Raw genomic sequence first — 16,242 nt, forward strand, 5'->3', positions numbered from 1 at the left:
AGAGGGAAGGGGCCTGTATTAAACATAGCTGGTTTTCCTTTCAAGATAAACATCAGATTTGAGGTCTGTAGAGGGTAGTACACTAAGGGCTGAGGAGACAGAAACCTGTATTATTTTCAGTCTAATTTTAGAGGCACATTCACGGAACTTGGCAAGTCAAATCAGATGTAATTTTTGCTTGAACTGCACCTGCAGCCCATTTTTAGTTCCTGACTGGATGGAGGAGGTAAGACCCCAATGGTGGAAAGGGCAAACTCTAAAGGAAAATATATCTTAAGTCTTTTTCTGTATACATAATGATTGGCATACAGCTAAAAGTTCCAAGAAAAGGAAAATGAGTGATCATTAAGAGAACAGATAGTTAATAGAAGCAAATCCAAAGGTGATCTAGATATTGGAATTAGCAAAGATTTTAACGTATTATTATAAATGTCTTAAAAAAAGATTTGAATAAAATGGATGACAATTCAGAAAATTTAGACAAAGAATTTTTATCTATAATAAGTAGTCTAAACCCAAAAAATAGTTTTACTAATAACTTATTAGATGGACTTGTAAACACAGAATTAATAAACTAGTGAGAAGGTAAATCTATAGAAAATATCGAAACTGAAGCACAGAAAGATAAAAAATGGGAATAAAAACAGTATGGGGGCGCCTGAGTGGCTTAGTTAGTTAAGGGTCTGACTCTTGATTTCGGCTCAGGTCGGGGTCTCAAGGTCATGAGATCGAGCCTTGCACTCAGTGGGAAGTCGGCCTGAGATTCTCCCTCTCCCTCTGCCCCTCCACCCTGCTTGGGAGTGTGTGCACACACGCGCGCTCTCTTCTCTCTCTCTCTCTAAAACAAATCTTTTTTTTAAAAAACGGTACATAAGAGTTATGAGGGACACAGGCAAATAGATACAGGCAAATCTGAAGTGTCAGAAGGGGCAGGGATAGAAAATGGAGCCAAAGTAATATTTAAAGAGATAGTGGCTGAGAATTAGTGTAAAGTTGCAAAGTTATTAAGCCAGTGTGATAAGAGATTAGACTAGTTGACTAGCAAAAATAGAGTGGAGAAAAGTAGCTGCACATATGTGGTTACTTGATTTATGACCAAGGCATCCCTGCATTTCAGTGGGGAAAAGGTGGTCTTTTCAATAAGTGGTACAGGAGCAATTAAATATTTGCATAAAGAAAAAGAAAAAAAAGGATCTCAGAGCCCTACCTCATAATATATGCAAAAATTAATTCAAGATGGATTATAGACCTAAGTGTGAAAGACAAAATGGTAGCTTCCAGAAGGAAACATAGGGAACAGCTTCATGTTTTTAGGTAGGCAAAGATTTCTTCAACAGAATGACAAAGCACTAAACATAAAAGAAAAAACTGATACATTAAAACCAAGATCTTTTGTAATGCTTTTAAAAGCAGATACAAGATAATATCTTAGTGACCTTGGGATAGGCAAGATTTCTTAGGACACATAAAGGACTAAACATAAAAGAAAAAAGATGTAAAATGGACTTCACCAAATTAAAAACTAAATTTAAATTAAAATCTTTTCAAAAGACTTCATTAAGAAAATGAAAAGGCAAGCCATAGACTGGAAGAAAATATTTACAGTACATTTATCTAACAAAGAACTCAGTACAGAATATATAAAGAATTTTTGCAAACCAATAACCAAAGTCCAATTTTAAAAATATGGCCAAAGTTTGTAAAGACAGTTCAAAAAGGGAGATAAATGGCCAGTTAGCACATAAAAGGGATTCTGTATCCTTCATTATCAGGGAAATACAAATGTTATTTCTCTTCACTCAAATCGCTAAAATTTAAAAGACTGATCATGCCAACTGTGGAACATCAGGATGCTCATACATTGCTGGTAGGAGTATAAAATAGTACAGCCACATTGGAAAACAATTAGGCAGTTTCTTTTAGAGTTAAATCCTATGACTTAGCATTCAGACTCCCAGATACGTACTCGAGAAGTGAGTACATATGTTCACTAAAAGATATGTGCAAGAATGTGCATGGTGGCATTCTTCATAATAGCCTATTAACATGTAACAAATGCCCATCAAGAGGATAAAGGATAAATCAATTGGGGTATATTCATACGGTGTGGACTACTACACAGCATTAAAAAACAATTAACTGATACATACAACAGCATGGGTGAATCTCACATTTGGTGAGCAAAAAACATGAGACACAAAAGACTATATGTTGTATGATTCCATTTATATGAGTTCGCAAACATGCCAAATTGAGTCTTTAAAAAATTTTTAAACTTTAAATTTCAATAATTTTATTTACCTTTATGGCTACAACTTTTATCAATAGATTTCTAACAATATGTATAGAAACTTTTCTTAAAAACTCTTAATACAAGTTGTGCATATTTAATATTTTTTAAAATTAGGAAGTTGGGACAAAAAGATACCACATCACCCATTAAAAATTCTTTTTGTATTTTCTTTTTTAAATCAGAGGTAACCTTTGACAGTGTATATATTTTTCTCTGCACATTCTGTGCAGGCATGCATTTGATGGGATTATATTTTGCAGCATGCTGTTTAAAAATATATCATCATCTTTTCATATCATTAAATATTTTGTGATATTACAGTTGCATAGTATTCCATTGTATGGCTAATGCTGTAAATTTGATTTTTATTGTTGAATGTCCAACGTTACATGGCCTTTTAATTTGGTTTTGATGTTATTTTAATTTTTTATTATTTTTAGTTTTGAAAAATTTATATGTCCTATGACATGCCAAGGATTTCTTTTGTTGTTTTTGAACTTCTACATCTTTGTACTTTTTCTAAAAACAGTATTTTTTGTAATACCCATTCTTGAAAAATTACAATACAAGCCAAAAAAAAGCCAAAAAATTGCTTATAACCCCACCTTCTTAGAATACCACTGGTAACATCTTGATGATTGTTTTCAGCATCAACATCACCTGGGAACTTACTGAAAATGAAGGTTTTCAACCTCTATCCCAGACTTACTGAATGAGCAGTCTATGTTGTAACTAGTTCTTCAGGTGATTCTGATCCATGCTGAAGTTTCAGACCACCATTGTAAACTTTGGAGAAGAATCTTGTATGGAGACCTGATCAGAGCTATCTATGCTTTAAAAGGCTTACTCTAAGAAATAATAATAAAAATAAATAAATAAAATATAGACTTACGCTGAGCACAAGAGTCCTATGCAAGGTAGGACCATATAAGAGATTATTTTAGTAGTTTGGAAGGGTAACTAATCAGGATAATGACAGTAAGACTAGAAAAGAGTTCTAAGAGAAATACTAGAGGTTGAATACAGAATTTGAGAACTAACTGGTGACATGAAGAGGTGATGGTAAGGATTTGAGTGGGGAAGAAAAGGCTATTTACATTTAACTGACAAGATACAAGGCAAAGAACAAATTGTAGTGGCACAAAATGATAGTTCTGGACATTTACATAGGAAGTGCATATCATCCAGATGTAAAGCATCTATCAGTCAAATTGGAAAACTGAATCTGAAGTTTGCAAGTGAAGTTAGGATTAGAGACATATAATTTGAAGTTACCTGCGGAAGGGTAGTTGTTGAATTGCAAGACCAGGGAGTATAAGAAATAGAGATAAGATTAAAGGATCACTGAAGGACTACAAGTAGTAGCAGTGGATGGATGGAAGAATTGGGATCCTGAAAAACACAGATAGCCTAGAATGATAGTTCTCGAGCTTTATGGAAGCAATGGTGTCCTGAAGTTTATAGTAGATGTTGTAGAGTACTCTACATTCATTCAAAGATGGCATCCCTGTACAAATTTGTTTCCTGTCCCACAGATGTGATACATTTCAGCCATAGTAATCTGAACATGGTATCAGTCACCTCCATGTTCCTGTATCTACTTATCGAAGCCTTTCAACCTCGAACGTGGTCTATTATTTAAAAGTCAGATCTTAAGACCACAGTCTATTTCTTGTTAACATAGGCATTCTTTTTTAATGCCAGTCATGTCACTGTCAAGGTAAACCAGTAAAGTTGCCTTTGCTGCATTCATTCACTTTTTGAAAGATTTCCTTTTCATTCTGTTTATGGATCATTTTTCATTTTGGAGAATACTGCCCATAGTTACAAGGTCATAAACATTCAAGAACATTGTCTTGCATTTGGAAACCTAATTGGCCAAAAAAGACTATGCTGGAAACTTGAATGCCCCGAAATATGAAAGATGTAACATAAATTATTATTAAGGAACATGAAGAAAAACTGGTGGAAAATGACAGTTTCCAACATTCTTTGAGGAAAATTTATCAAGAGAAGGATTTAAATGGGAAAGGAAATAATGGCATCAAAAGTCAAGAGGCAGTGAGTATACAGTTATTTCAATATCTGCTGAATGTAAATCGGTATGCTAGTAGTAATACTTAAATATGGTATATAAAAGCTTGAATATGTGGTAGGGTGTTAAATAAAACAGCATATTATAATTGTTAATTTGGTTTTTTTTCATGGTAATATTGGTGCAAGCTTCAGAGATGTGGATTCTAAACACATAACTAGCTCTTAGAGCTTGGATAGGGCTTTGAGTCTTGATTGACCCATATGAAAAATGAGAATTCACCTTGTATGTTTTAAAAGTTAGGGATAATGTATCTTATGGAGGCTCCCCATAATCTCCTTTATCATGAAATATCACTATTGTTGGGATATAGTTTATTATTCATAATTAATAATAGATAATGTATGTAAAGTGCTTTATAGGTTAAGATATATTTTCACATTCATCTGAAACTTTTTTCCCCAGCACACCTAAATGTCAAGAAACTTACAATCATATCTTCAAGAAGTTATTTAGAATTTTGTTATGGTAATATATTGTATTCTTTTTTGCAGGAAGTACTTAAACAACTACAAGGAAGTATTGAAGATGAAGCTATGGCTTCTTCTGGACAGATTGATTTATTAGAGCGTCTCAAAGGTAGATTTTTTAAAAGTTTTAAAATAATTTTTTAAGCTCCACTTGTCAACTTTAGGTGTGTATATCCAAATACAGGTTCTCTTGACTTGAATGTTGCTTTCAGTTTTCTTGCTTTCAAACATTGCTTGACATATATTATCTGGTTTCTCATAGCTAATGTATTAATTCTTCTCTTACTGAAGTTAAAATTATGTCACTACAAATACTGGAATATGTATCAGCCTTATCTATTAGGATTTAGTTGTTAAAATACAGATATGTAAACTGTGTATTTACTTGTCATTCCTTCAGTTAAACATTTAACTGGCTTCAAATCAACTACTTCAGATTCCTTATTTGATCATTTTTAGCTCTTTTTAAAGCTCATTGCTGTTCTGCCAGTCACTGTATAGGCCTTTAGTAAGCTGTACACCACAGACTGGCCTATTGCCTTAGTTGAAGGAATAGTGTCCTCTCTTCCATCCAGGATAGAATTGCTTTATCTTTTCAGATATATAAGCTGATTATATGCAGTTTTTAGTAGAATTTTAAAAAATCTTTCTCATTTTGTTGCTTAAAAATTCAGATATCAAAACAGGGAAATTGCTTGATTATTATGATTGAAACTAGACTGAGAAATTACCTTTGGATCCTAAAATATATTATTATTTAGCAGGAATCTAAGGAAAGATATTTTGTCGATTTTCCTTTAACATACTCTCTCCCCCCACTGACTCAAGCTACTTTGGAGGGAAAGTGTAGTCATTCTCTTCCTAAATAATTGTTTATTCAATCATGTGTATTTGTGGTTCCTCTGTTAAAAACTTAGAGTTGCAGTGAACACTTTTTTTTAATGATTTGATAATTTGTATATATTGCAATTCTACCTGGAACCAGAAGTCAGTGAATATCTCAGAGCATCAGCATTTGTGATAAGGATTCTTTGTTCCTTGCATAAATTTGCTGCTCCATAGCTGCCATAATTTAGTACTTCCACAGGCTTTATGTAATATAGATAACGTTTATTATATTATAAAATGGGTTCAAATTTGAGGACTGAAATATGAACCTAATATTTTATTTTTAAGACAATATAATTGCCTCGGAATATTTTAGACCACTTAAAGCAGCTGTTACATAAAAACCTGTCTCTCTTTCATTTAGAACTTAACTTAGATAGCAGTAATTTCCCTGGAGTGAAACTACGGTCAAAAATGTCCCTCCGTTCTTACGGAAGCCGTGAAGGATCTGTATCTAGTCGTTCAGGAGAGTGCAGTCCTGTGCCTATGGGTTCGTTTCCAAGAAGAGGGTTTGTAAACGGAAGCAGAGAAAATACCGGTTATTTAGAAGAACTTGAGAAAGAGAGGTAAATTTTCTTCATTAAGTTGTAAACTTGTATACTCCCAGTGTTTACTATTATTTTGTCATTTTGTAATAAAAGATAGGAATTATGAAGCATGTATGGCAGAGGATCAGTAACACTTAAGAGTATTTAATACTTACTCAAAGATAGTATGTTACTGATCATACTTATATTAAATCTAAAACTGTAAAGAGGCAATATTAAATATGAAAATGTAGGGGCGCCTGGGTGGCTCAGTCGGTCAAGCAAGTGCCTTCAGCTCAGGTCATGATCCCAGGGTCCTGGGATCGAGCCCCGCATCGGGCTCCCTGCTCGACGGGAAGCCTGCTTCTCCCTCTCCCACGCTCCCTGCTTGTGTTCCCCCTCTCGCTGTCTCTCTCTCTCTCTCTCTCTCTCTCTCTCTCTCTCTCTCTGTCAAATAAATAAATAAAATCTTTAAAAAATAAATAAATATGAAAATGTAAAGGAGACAGTTCTTGGGATTCTAAGAGACTTGTACTTCGTTACTTAAATATTTCAAATGTGGGGGGGCGCCTGGGTGGCTCAGATGGTTAAGCGTCTGCCTTTGGCTCAGGTCACGATCCCACATCAAGCCCCACATCAGGCTCCTGGCTCAGTGGGGAGCCCGCTTCTCCCTCTCCCTCTCCCTCTCGCCCTGGTCATGCTCTCTCTCTGTATCTCTGTGTCTCAAATGAATTACTTCAAATGCCCTGTACATTGAGTAAGCACATGATCACAATAGTTAGGTCACATTAAAATATGTAACTGATTTTTAATTGAGTTACCTTTTGAAATAAATTAACTAGAGAACCAGTATGAGGTAACTGTTTCCATTAGGGAAAGCCTATTACAAGTGCCCACAAATGTAACATTTCTTAATTTATCAGTTCCAGTGTCTTAAAAAACACTTTTTGATAATATATATTATCTGGTTTCTCACAGCTAATGTATTAATTCTTCTCTTACTGAAGTTAAAATTATCTCACTATAAATACCAGAATATGTATCATTATCAAGAACTTTGTCAAATGTTGTGTAAAAGATTATGAATTCCTTAATGCATGAATGACATTATTTTTATACTCCTAAAAATTCTATTAAACATTCAAGAATGTTAAAATGTATAAACATTACATATTAGCTCTGGGATCTTGGTCATGTCCTTAAATTTTGTGTCATTTTCTCCTGTAAAATAGGGATATGGTTCTACCTTGCACAGTTTTGAAAAGTGGTTATTAGTGTAATAATGTCCAGCATATCTAAGTAAAAGGCAAAAGATCTTTTACCACTTTCTCTCTGGTTTTCGGTGCGTCCATCTGTAAAAATAGGGTAATCTTGTGGACCAGAAGTAGTGTTAAGCTTTCTTTCATCTTGAGTTTATATGAATCTCTGTGTCATACCTTGAACCAGGACTATTTCTGTATTCTAAGTATTAGACATAGTGCTAAGTATTTCTGTATGACGGTATAGGAAACACCATCGTGAATAGTAAGAAGCTAACTGGGGTCCACAGTCTTCCATCTATTGTACTCTTTGAGCTCTGTGAAGAGACAAAGGCATGTGAGCATACCCCCTTTCCTAGGAACTTGTTTTGCTTCATGTAGATAAAGTCCCAAGTTTATTAGCAGAGAGAGAAGAGAGTATGTGTGTGTGTAGTTCTGATATATCTTGGGCCCTCTTGGTTCTCACTGTTTTGGAGGGAGGTAAATTGAGTCCTTGCATATATGACAGAATCATTACTTTGCTCTCATGCTCAATTGATAGTTAGATAGGTCTAGGCTCAAACTCATTTTCCTTCTTCATTATCAATGCCTGATGAGAAATTCAATACAAACCTGATTCTCGTTCCTTTGAAGGTCACCATTTTTCTTCTTTAAAGTCTTTAGAATGTCTCAGTATATGAGTCTTCTTCATTCGTCATGCTGGGTACTCACTGTGCCCTTTTAATCTGGAAACTTATTTTCTTCAGCTTTTGGAAAATTCCCTTATGTTATTCCTTTGATCGTTTTCTCACCTGTTTTTCTATCCTTTCTTTCCCTCTCTTAAGTCATAGATATACTCTCTATCTCTTTTTTTCTTGTTTTCTATATTACCCAAGATAAGTGCTAGAAAGTAGTCAAGGCAAGGTTCAAACCCAGCTACACAGCTCCATAACATTTTTGAACCTGTTTTCCAGTCTGAAGAGTGAGCCTAAGAATAACTACCTCAAAGGATGTAGTGAAGATTAAATTAAATTAAAAAAAAAAATACTTAGCACTATGTCTAATACTTAGAACATTCAATAAATGTAAGCTATTATCATGTTAGCTATTGGCTCTTTTAACAGATATTTATTAAATGCCTAGTACATATATGCCATGCTCTTTTAGGTGACCCTAAGTTAGCTAGAGGACTAAAATAACACAAAACTTACATTTTAAAGAAGACTGTTAACAATCACTAAAAGAAGTCTAAACTGTAAAGACCTACCTGCGTTGGGGTCTAGACCTGTTTTTAGTTCTGAGCCTTAAGCACTGTGATCAACCACTATCATTTAACCACTTGTTAACATTTTGGCTCAAAATACTGTAACCTTGGCTTCCCCAGAGCGTTTTTCCATAGTTCCACCTTAAACTTGACAATAACAGCTTGTCCCTATTCTCTGTAGCCTCCCCATCACTCCACCACCACCACTAACATTGGCCTATCAATTTAAGCACTTATAACACCCAACTCTTATTTAATGAGCCTATTTATTGGAGAATAATCAGAGGAAATAGTAGCATCTCCATTTGTTCCCCAGCTAAGTCCTGGTAGGCCCTGCAGGTTCTCACCAGGGAGCACTGTAAAATAGAATCAGAGCGCCTCTTTATGCCAGCTTGTGAGAGGGGTTTAGGCTTTCTACGGTGCTTTCTCCTGCTTCTGTTGTCAGAAATGGGAGGGAGGAGGCAGCTTCTCATTGGTCTGTATTCCCCCCAAGGTTGCTACATCATAAGCAGGGGCTTACTGTCTTCCCATGGATTCCCTCACTGCTCCAGTTGCCACATCAAAAATGAAGGCTTATTTCTTATTTTTTTATTGTTTCTCAGTAAGAGAAAGGAAATTTTAGCAAGTATATAACCTTCCACACACTTATATGCATGCGTATTTTGCAAAACAATATAATCAAACAGCATTTTAAAGTAACAGTATTAGAGTGGGGATCATCTCTGCAAATGAGCAAACTCCAGAAGTGATAATAGAAAATATCCATAAATTTGACTACAAAAAAAATCAAAATTTTCTACATGACAAAAACGTTATAAACAAAATTAAAAGACAAGTGATAAACAGAGAAAATGTATTTAAAGCCCATATAACCAACAAAGTACAATCATTCTTAATATAGATGAGGTCCTATAAATAAGTAAGGAAAAGTTATAGGCAAGGAAACACAAATGGTTTTTAAACTTGAAAAAAATGCTTAACCTTACACTAAAAGAAATCAGATTAAAACCATATGATATACTGTTTTAAAAAACTATGCAAAAATAAAGTTTGATGAAACATTTATATTGGTGAAAGTGGTAGCGGCATAAATTGGTACAATATCTAATAAGAGCAGTAAGTTAAAAAGGTACATACCCTAGGAATTTATCTTACATACATGCTTGCACATTTGTGAAATGGGGTTATGTATAAGCATATTCAGTGCAGCGTTGTTGATAATAGCAAAGGATTAGAGAGGCCCTACATGCCCTCTAAAATGAAACTAGTTACCGTGTATCCCATTATAGATTCATGCATACTATACAGCTAGCAAAAAATATATAGGACCTTTTTATGTTATGACACAGAATGATCTCCCAAGATAGATTTTTTTAAGTGAAAAAAAAGTTTATAGGACAATACATAGAATACTATGCTACTGTTCATGTTTAAAAATGTACATGTGGGCGCCTGGGTGGCTCAGTTGGTTAAGCGACTGCCTTCGGCTCAGGTCATGATCCTGGAGTCCCGGGATGGAGTCCCACATCGGGCTCCCTGCTCAGCGGGGAGTCTGCTTCTCCCTCTCGTGCTCTCTCTCTCTCATTCTCTCTCTCTCTAATAAATAAAGTCTTTAAAAAAGAAAAAAAAGAAAATAAATAAAAAAATAAAAATGTACATGTAAGTGTACACATAGATCTTTGCATTTTTAATAGAATCTCTCTGGAAATATACACAAAAAAATGATAATAGGGGTCACTGGGAAAGAGACGTGATAGGAAATCGTAGACTTTTTGTACCTCCTGAGTTTTATCCCATGAACACCTTTATTTTGCATTTATGTTTAAAATGATCAGATATAGAGTAACTTGATATAAAATATTATTGAGGACATTGATTGGATTCTTTAGGAGTTACATAGCAAATTCATCCTCAAATTCCAAACTAAGAAAAAGTTTCTCTCAGAATATCTTCTCATTGCGACACAGTGACAATATTTTTTTTAAAGTTTCTGCAACTAGGGGCGCCTGGGTGGCTCAGTCATTAAGCGTCTGCCTTTGGCTCAGGTCATGATCCCAGGGTCCTGGGATCGAGCTCCGCGTCGGGCTCCCTGCTCTGCGGGAAGCCTGCTTCTCCCTCTTCCCACTCCCCCTGCTTGTGTTCCCTCTCTCGCTGTGTCTCTCTCTGTCAAATAAATTATTTAAAAAAAAAAAAATCTTTAAAAAAAAAGTTTCTGCAACTAATCTTTTTTTTTTTAATTCTAATATAGTTAACATATAGTGTTATGTTAGTTTCAGGGTATACAATATATAGTGATTCGCCAATTCTGTACATTAGTGAGTGCTCATCATGATAGGTGTACTCTTAATCCCCTTCACCTATTCCAACCATCCCCCTACTGGCCTCCCCTTTGGTAACCATCAGTTCATTCTCTACAGTCTGTCTTTTTGGCTTATCTCTTTGTTGTGTTCCTTAAATTCCATGTGAGTGAAATCATGGTATTTGTCTTTTTCTGACTGACTTATTTCACTTAGCATTATACTCTCTAGATCCAGCCATATTGCAAATGGCAAGATTTCATTCTTTTTTATGGCTGAGTAATATTCCATAGTGTGTGTTTGGGTATGCCTTTCTATATATATAAAGAATATGTGGGTATACATACATATGTATCCATTCTTCTTTATCCATTCATCTATTGATGGACCTTGAGTTGCTTCCATGATTTGGCTATTGTAAATAATGCTGCAATAAACATAGGGGTGCATATATCTTTCTGAATTAGTGTTTTCATATTTTTAATTTTTTGAGAAGCCTCCATACTGTTTTCCATAGTGGCTGCTCGGGTTTGTATTCCCACCAACAGTGCACGAAGGTTCCTTTTTCTCCACATCTGCGCCGACGCTTGTTTCTTGTGTTTTTGACTTTAGCCATTCTGACAGGTGTGAGGTGATATCTTACTGTAGTTTTGATTTACATTTCCCTGATGATGAGTGATGTTGAGCATCTTTTCATGTGTCACTTGGCCATCTGGATGTCTTCTTGGAGAAATGCACAGTGACAAAGTATTTCTTATTATTTTGGCTGCTGAGAAGTTGAAAGCCACATCTGTGTCCAATGCAGTGGCTTCCTATACTCTAGGTTTGTTTTTTGTATAACTACTGCTTATTTTTACTCCTCTATTATACTTTTTATTTTTATGTTAATTTTGGGTTTTGTTATATCTATACTTTTTTCTGTAAACCATCATCATATTCTCAGACTACAAATAAAGTGAAGAAAGCCTTTGGTTGAAATGTAAATATTCTAGTGAGGATGTTGAGTATCTTATTTAGGTGAAAAAGTAAAAACTTTTTAATATTTAAATTTTAATGATTATAATATTCTAAGTCCCACCTTCAAAAATCCAAAATAAATGTTCCACTTATTCATTATTAATACTATAGTTTAAATAGAGAACATGACAATTACAACTGATAAGAATTACTGTTATGTACTCTATTAGCATTGTGTAAACTTACCTTTTTTTAATAAACAGATCATTACTTCTTGCTGATCTTGACAAAGAAGAAAAGGAAAAAGACTGGTATTATGCTCAACTTCAGAATCTCACTAAAAGAATAGATAGTCTCCCTTTAACCGAAAATGTAAGTAACTTAGCATTATGACCTACTTTAGGCTTTAATAACTTTGATCTTTTAAAAGTATGTGTTACTCATTTAAAAATTTCAGGATAATCGCATTTTTACTTATTTGTAAACTGTAATATATTTTATCTTTATCATAACTTTAAACTCAAATATATAATAATGACTTTTTGTTTGTAAAGGTGATAAAACTTCATTATGCTCAAGCAAATACTTACTTTAAGCCCCCAATTAAGAAAAATCTATTAAGTTTGAATTGTTAAGGACTCAGGATTCAACTAGGCAACTGGTTTTTTATTCTGTCTACTGAATTACCAAACATACTCTGTAGAAATGTTTATTACCATCTATCTTTTGAACCAAATTACATACCATATAGTTTTTGCAATAAAAGCATCTTTGAAGATAATTTGAGTGCTGTTCCAGTTATTATAAATGACAAAATCTTTTGGCAAGGATCTTGGGACTTTTTACAAGTACTAAAATGTGTTTGTTTTGCAAATATAACTATGTGAAAAAGAATTTAATCTTGTCAGCCTTTCCTTCCCCACCCAAACTCTCATGTCAACTATTTTACTCATGGGTGACACATGTAAGAACGTTTCTGAATGTTCTGGAACACATTAATCATTTTAAGCAAGAATGTATTTTAACTGACTATTGTCCATAAATATTTCTTATAATTTTTAAAAAGAGAAAAAGTAGGGTGATTAAAATATATTGTCCTCTGTTAGCTTAGATTTTTCATTTTCTAACAGCACTTTTGAGAGGACATAATAAATGAAAAACAAAAGTAGAAAGAAGGAACACTTTCAAAACACGTACTTAACCAGATTTCCTGAGTGATCATTGTCTGGCAGAGCTAGAACCAGAAACTTAGGTGCATAGTCTCCTAGAACAATCAGACAAGGTTTTGAGAAGAAGAGAAAGGATCCCTTTTTCTGACAATGTCCTTGACATCTTCCTGGGTGAGAGACCCAGATGGTGAAAGAACAGTTAATGAAGAGTTCTTGGATTAGGAGCATAACAAGGAATAGGAACTCAGGAATGTTTGGTGGGATTTTTACTCTTAAATAAAAAGTACCTAAGCATAGTTTTGCTCACCATTCACATTGGTAATTAGAATATACAAAATTTAGAGTCCTGTTGTCTGCATGCAGTCAGGTTTAGGAGAGAGTTCAGATGTATGTGATAACTTGAGAGCCGTTGGTTAATATCTGAAACAAAGATGAGTTGCCAAATAAACTGTTCCCATATTTATTAAATAATCATATTTATTTGATAGTGTATATAAGACATTATAGACCATTTGGCAACATTACCAGGTGTAAACTGCTTGTGTGTCATAAATATTGCAAAGCAAGTTAAGAACACTTCCGTATGGAAATATTATCAGGATATTAAACATTACTTTTAAAACATCAGATCTAAACCACATTATTACAACATACTTTGTCATGTTCAACTTTTTTTTTGCAGGGGGTTTTGGAAAGTGAAGGATAAGTAAGTGGAGTTAAAGCTGTCTCATTGGGAATTAGAAATAACATACAGACTATTTCATCTGTGTTGCAACCCATGATTTGGGTATTCCTATAGGTATACATTATCTGTAGAATGTCATCTGCGTTATTGCAAGGCAAAAGGATGAGAGGTCCCCTGATTTAACTGACAGTGCAATTTGGAATCCTTGGGCCTACAGAATGTTACTCTGAGTCAGACACATGTCTCACACAGCTGAGTATATAGAGCATAAAAATCTATCGCACTTTTTCATTTCCTTCATGGCCCATTATCATTTAATCAGACTTTTAGCTATTATTACCTCTTGGTGCATGTGTTTATAAGTTTCATTACCTCTTCCTTTTCATCCTTTTGTATGCCTAGCAGTTATCTCAGTGCCTGGAATTTTAATTAGAGGGTTAATTGATTTTTGAATGAATTAACACCCCCTGCAGGAAGAAGTACGTCTTTTTGTTTATTTCAGCTTTGTTTCACTTTCGGCAAAAAGTTTGTGTTGTTCTGCAATTTATGATTATCCGTATTAAACAAAAGCTTTTCCTTATCCCATTTTCTTCATTTTACAAAGGGAGAGGTTTTCTCTGTTTAGTCTGCTCGTTTATAACAATCCTTAAATTGAGGTATAAACTTAAGGATGATGGACTGTTTCTTGACTTTTCTATGTTGTCCACATTAATGTGCTAGTTTTTAATAATTAAAGTATACCTCTTCAGTGCAGAAGATGGGAACTGAAGAAGACTTAACCTAACTGGACCAATTATATAGTGAATCAGTACAGTTTAAAGCCATTTGTGGCTGTGGGGCAATAAAAGTGTTTCAACTCAGCATTTTACATCAGAGACCCAGACTGAGCCCAGCACCTATAATCAAATTTTAGGACTCCTTGAAGTAAAAAAATAATCTTGTTATGCTCCATAACTTACATATTTGATATTCATTTTCTTTATTGGTATTTATATGCTGCTTTGCTTTTCCTGATAAACACATAACATGAGGTATTAACATTTTAATTTAATTTGTGGTTTTAGTTTTCCTTACAAACAGATATGACCAGAAGACAATTAGAATATGAAGCAAGGCAAATCAGAGTTGCAATGGAAGAACAACTAGGTACTTGCCAGGATATGGAAAAAAGAGCGCAGGTAAATTATTTATTATTAAACTATAAAACAGCACAGGCTAGAGAAGAGCTATTAAGAATGTAATGAATTATAGCTCTGTTAAACATTGATTAAATTTTATTATTAAAGATACTTATAAGTCTACCTTCACTTTGGCACTATTTCAAAATAATAATTTATCATGGCTGCTGGGCAACATAACCAATGTTCACATAATTCTGCCTCCACCATATTTCATTTCCCTGATACTATTCTGCTCTGCACTGGAATTATAAGAGGGAAAAAGGGTTAAATGCTGGTCATCTGGTAGCTAATAGCTAACTTCACTTCTCCTTTAAGATTTTTACTTCTTGTAATCTAAGTATGTATAATGACATTCAGAATATTTCACTGCTTTTTAACTTGTATGCAAAAAAGGGAAGTCCTCATTTAAGGAAAGTAGAAAGGGAACATAGAGAATAGTGGGAAAGGTGAAATGAGTTGGATGGAAACCATTCCCGTATTTCTGCCCTCAGCTGATGTCAAGAAAGAATATTAAATAGCTTTGCTATTTGCTAAGCATTTTCATACATTATTGAATTTAGCACTTCGTATTTACATAAGTATATTACTGGCTGATGTTTTTAAGCCCTGAGAAGGCTTTGCTGTTTGCCTTGTCTATTTCAAAGCAAGTATAGGCATTTAAAAAAAGAAAAAAAGGAAAACTCTTAGGACAAACTGGTAAGAAAACATTATTTGAAAGATTTTATTTAAGGGAATAGTAAATAAAAGGGAGTACATACATTCATATGTATGGTATAAATACATTTTTGTGTTCTAAAAAGTTTATTTGTAGTTTTAAAATCACTAATACAAGACATTTTCCATCCTCAAAGTATAGTCTTTACCTTTTATATGGAAGCTACCTAAACATAATGTATATTCATTTTATGCTACAGTATGGTGGTAGACTAAGGAGACACTTAAACACCAGTACCACGGTACCTTTTACAGTCCATACCTGTTAGTTTCACAATGGAGCTAGAGGCTCAACTACCATGCTAGTTAGTTATTTTATAATTTGTATATATATAATACAGTTTTTGTTAATTTCCTCTCACCCCCATTCCAATCAAAGTAATGTCTTAAATGACAAAAGTAAAACTTTAAAAATAAACCTTTTGGGGGCCTTGGGTGGCTCAGTCGGTTAAGCGTCTGACTCT

General features: G+C 34.2%; 1 protein-coding gene across 13 annotated transcripts in view; it reads left to right on the top strand.

Annotated features, from left to right (window-relative positions):
• The window catches only part of APC (APC regulator of WNT signaling pathway), a 130,312-nt gene that overhangs the window by 56,203 nt on the left and 57,867 nt on the right, over nucleotides 1-16,242 (top strand). For 12 of the 13 annotated variants that reach the window (XM_073889269.1, XM_073889273.1, XM_073889278.1 and 9 more), the window contains 4 exons: nucleotides 4,883-4,967; nucleotides 6,111-6,312; nucleotides 12,293-12,401; nucleotides 14,948-15,061. In XM_073889269.1, coding sequence (XP_073745370.1) covers nucleotides 4,883-4,967; nucleotides 6,111-6,312; nucleotides 12,293-12,401; nucleotides 14,948-15,061 — 510 coding nt within the window. The remainder of the gene's footprint in view (nucleotides 1-4,882; nucleotides 4,968-6,110; nucleotides 6,313-12,292; nucleotides 12,402-14,947; nucleotides 15,062-16,242) is intronic. The other variant, XM_073889244.1, reaches the window with a different exon arrangement.

Source organism: Callorhinus ursinus, unplaced genomic scaffold (genome assembly GCF_003265705.2).
Source record: "Callorhinus ursinus isolate GAN/ISIS: 27379988/994484 unplaced genomic scaffold, GSC_fseal_2.0 scaffold3, whole genome shotgun sequence".
In the NCBI taxonomy this organism is placed as follows: Eukaryota; Metazoa; Chordata; class Mammalia; order Carnivora; family Otariidae; genus Callorhinus; species Callorhinus ursinus.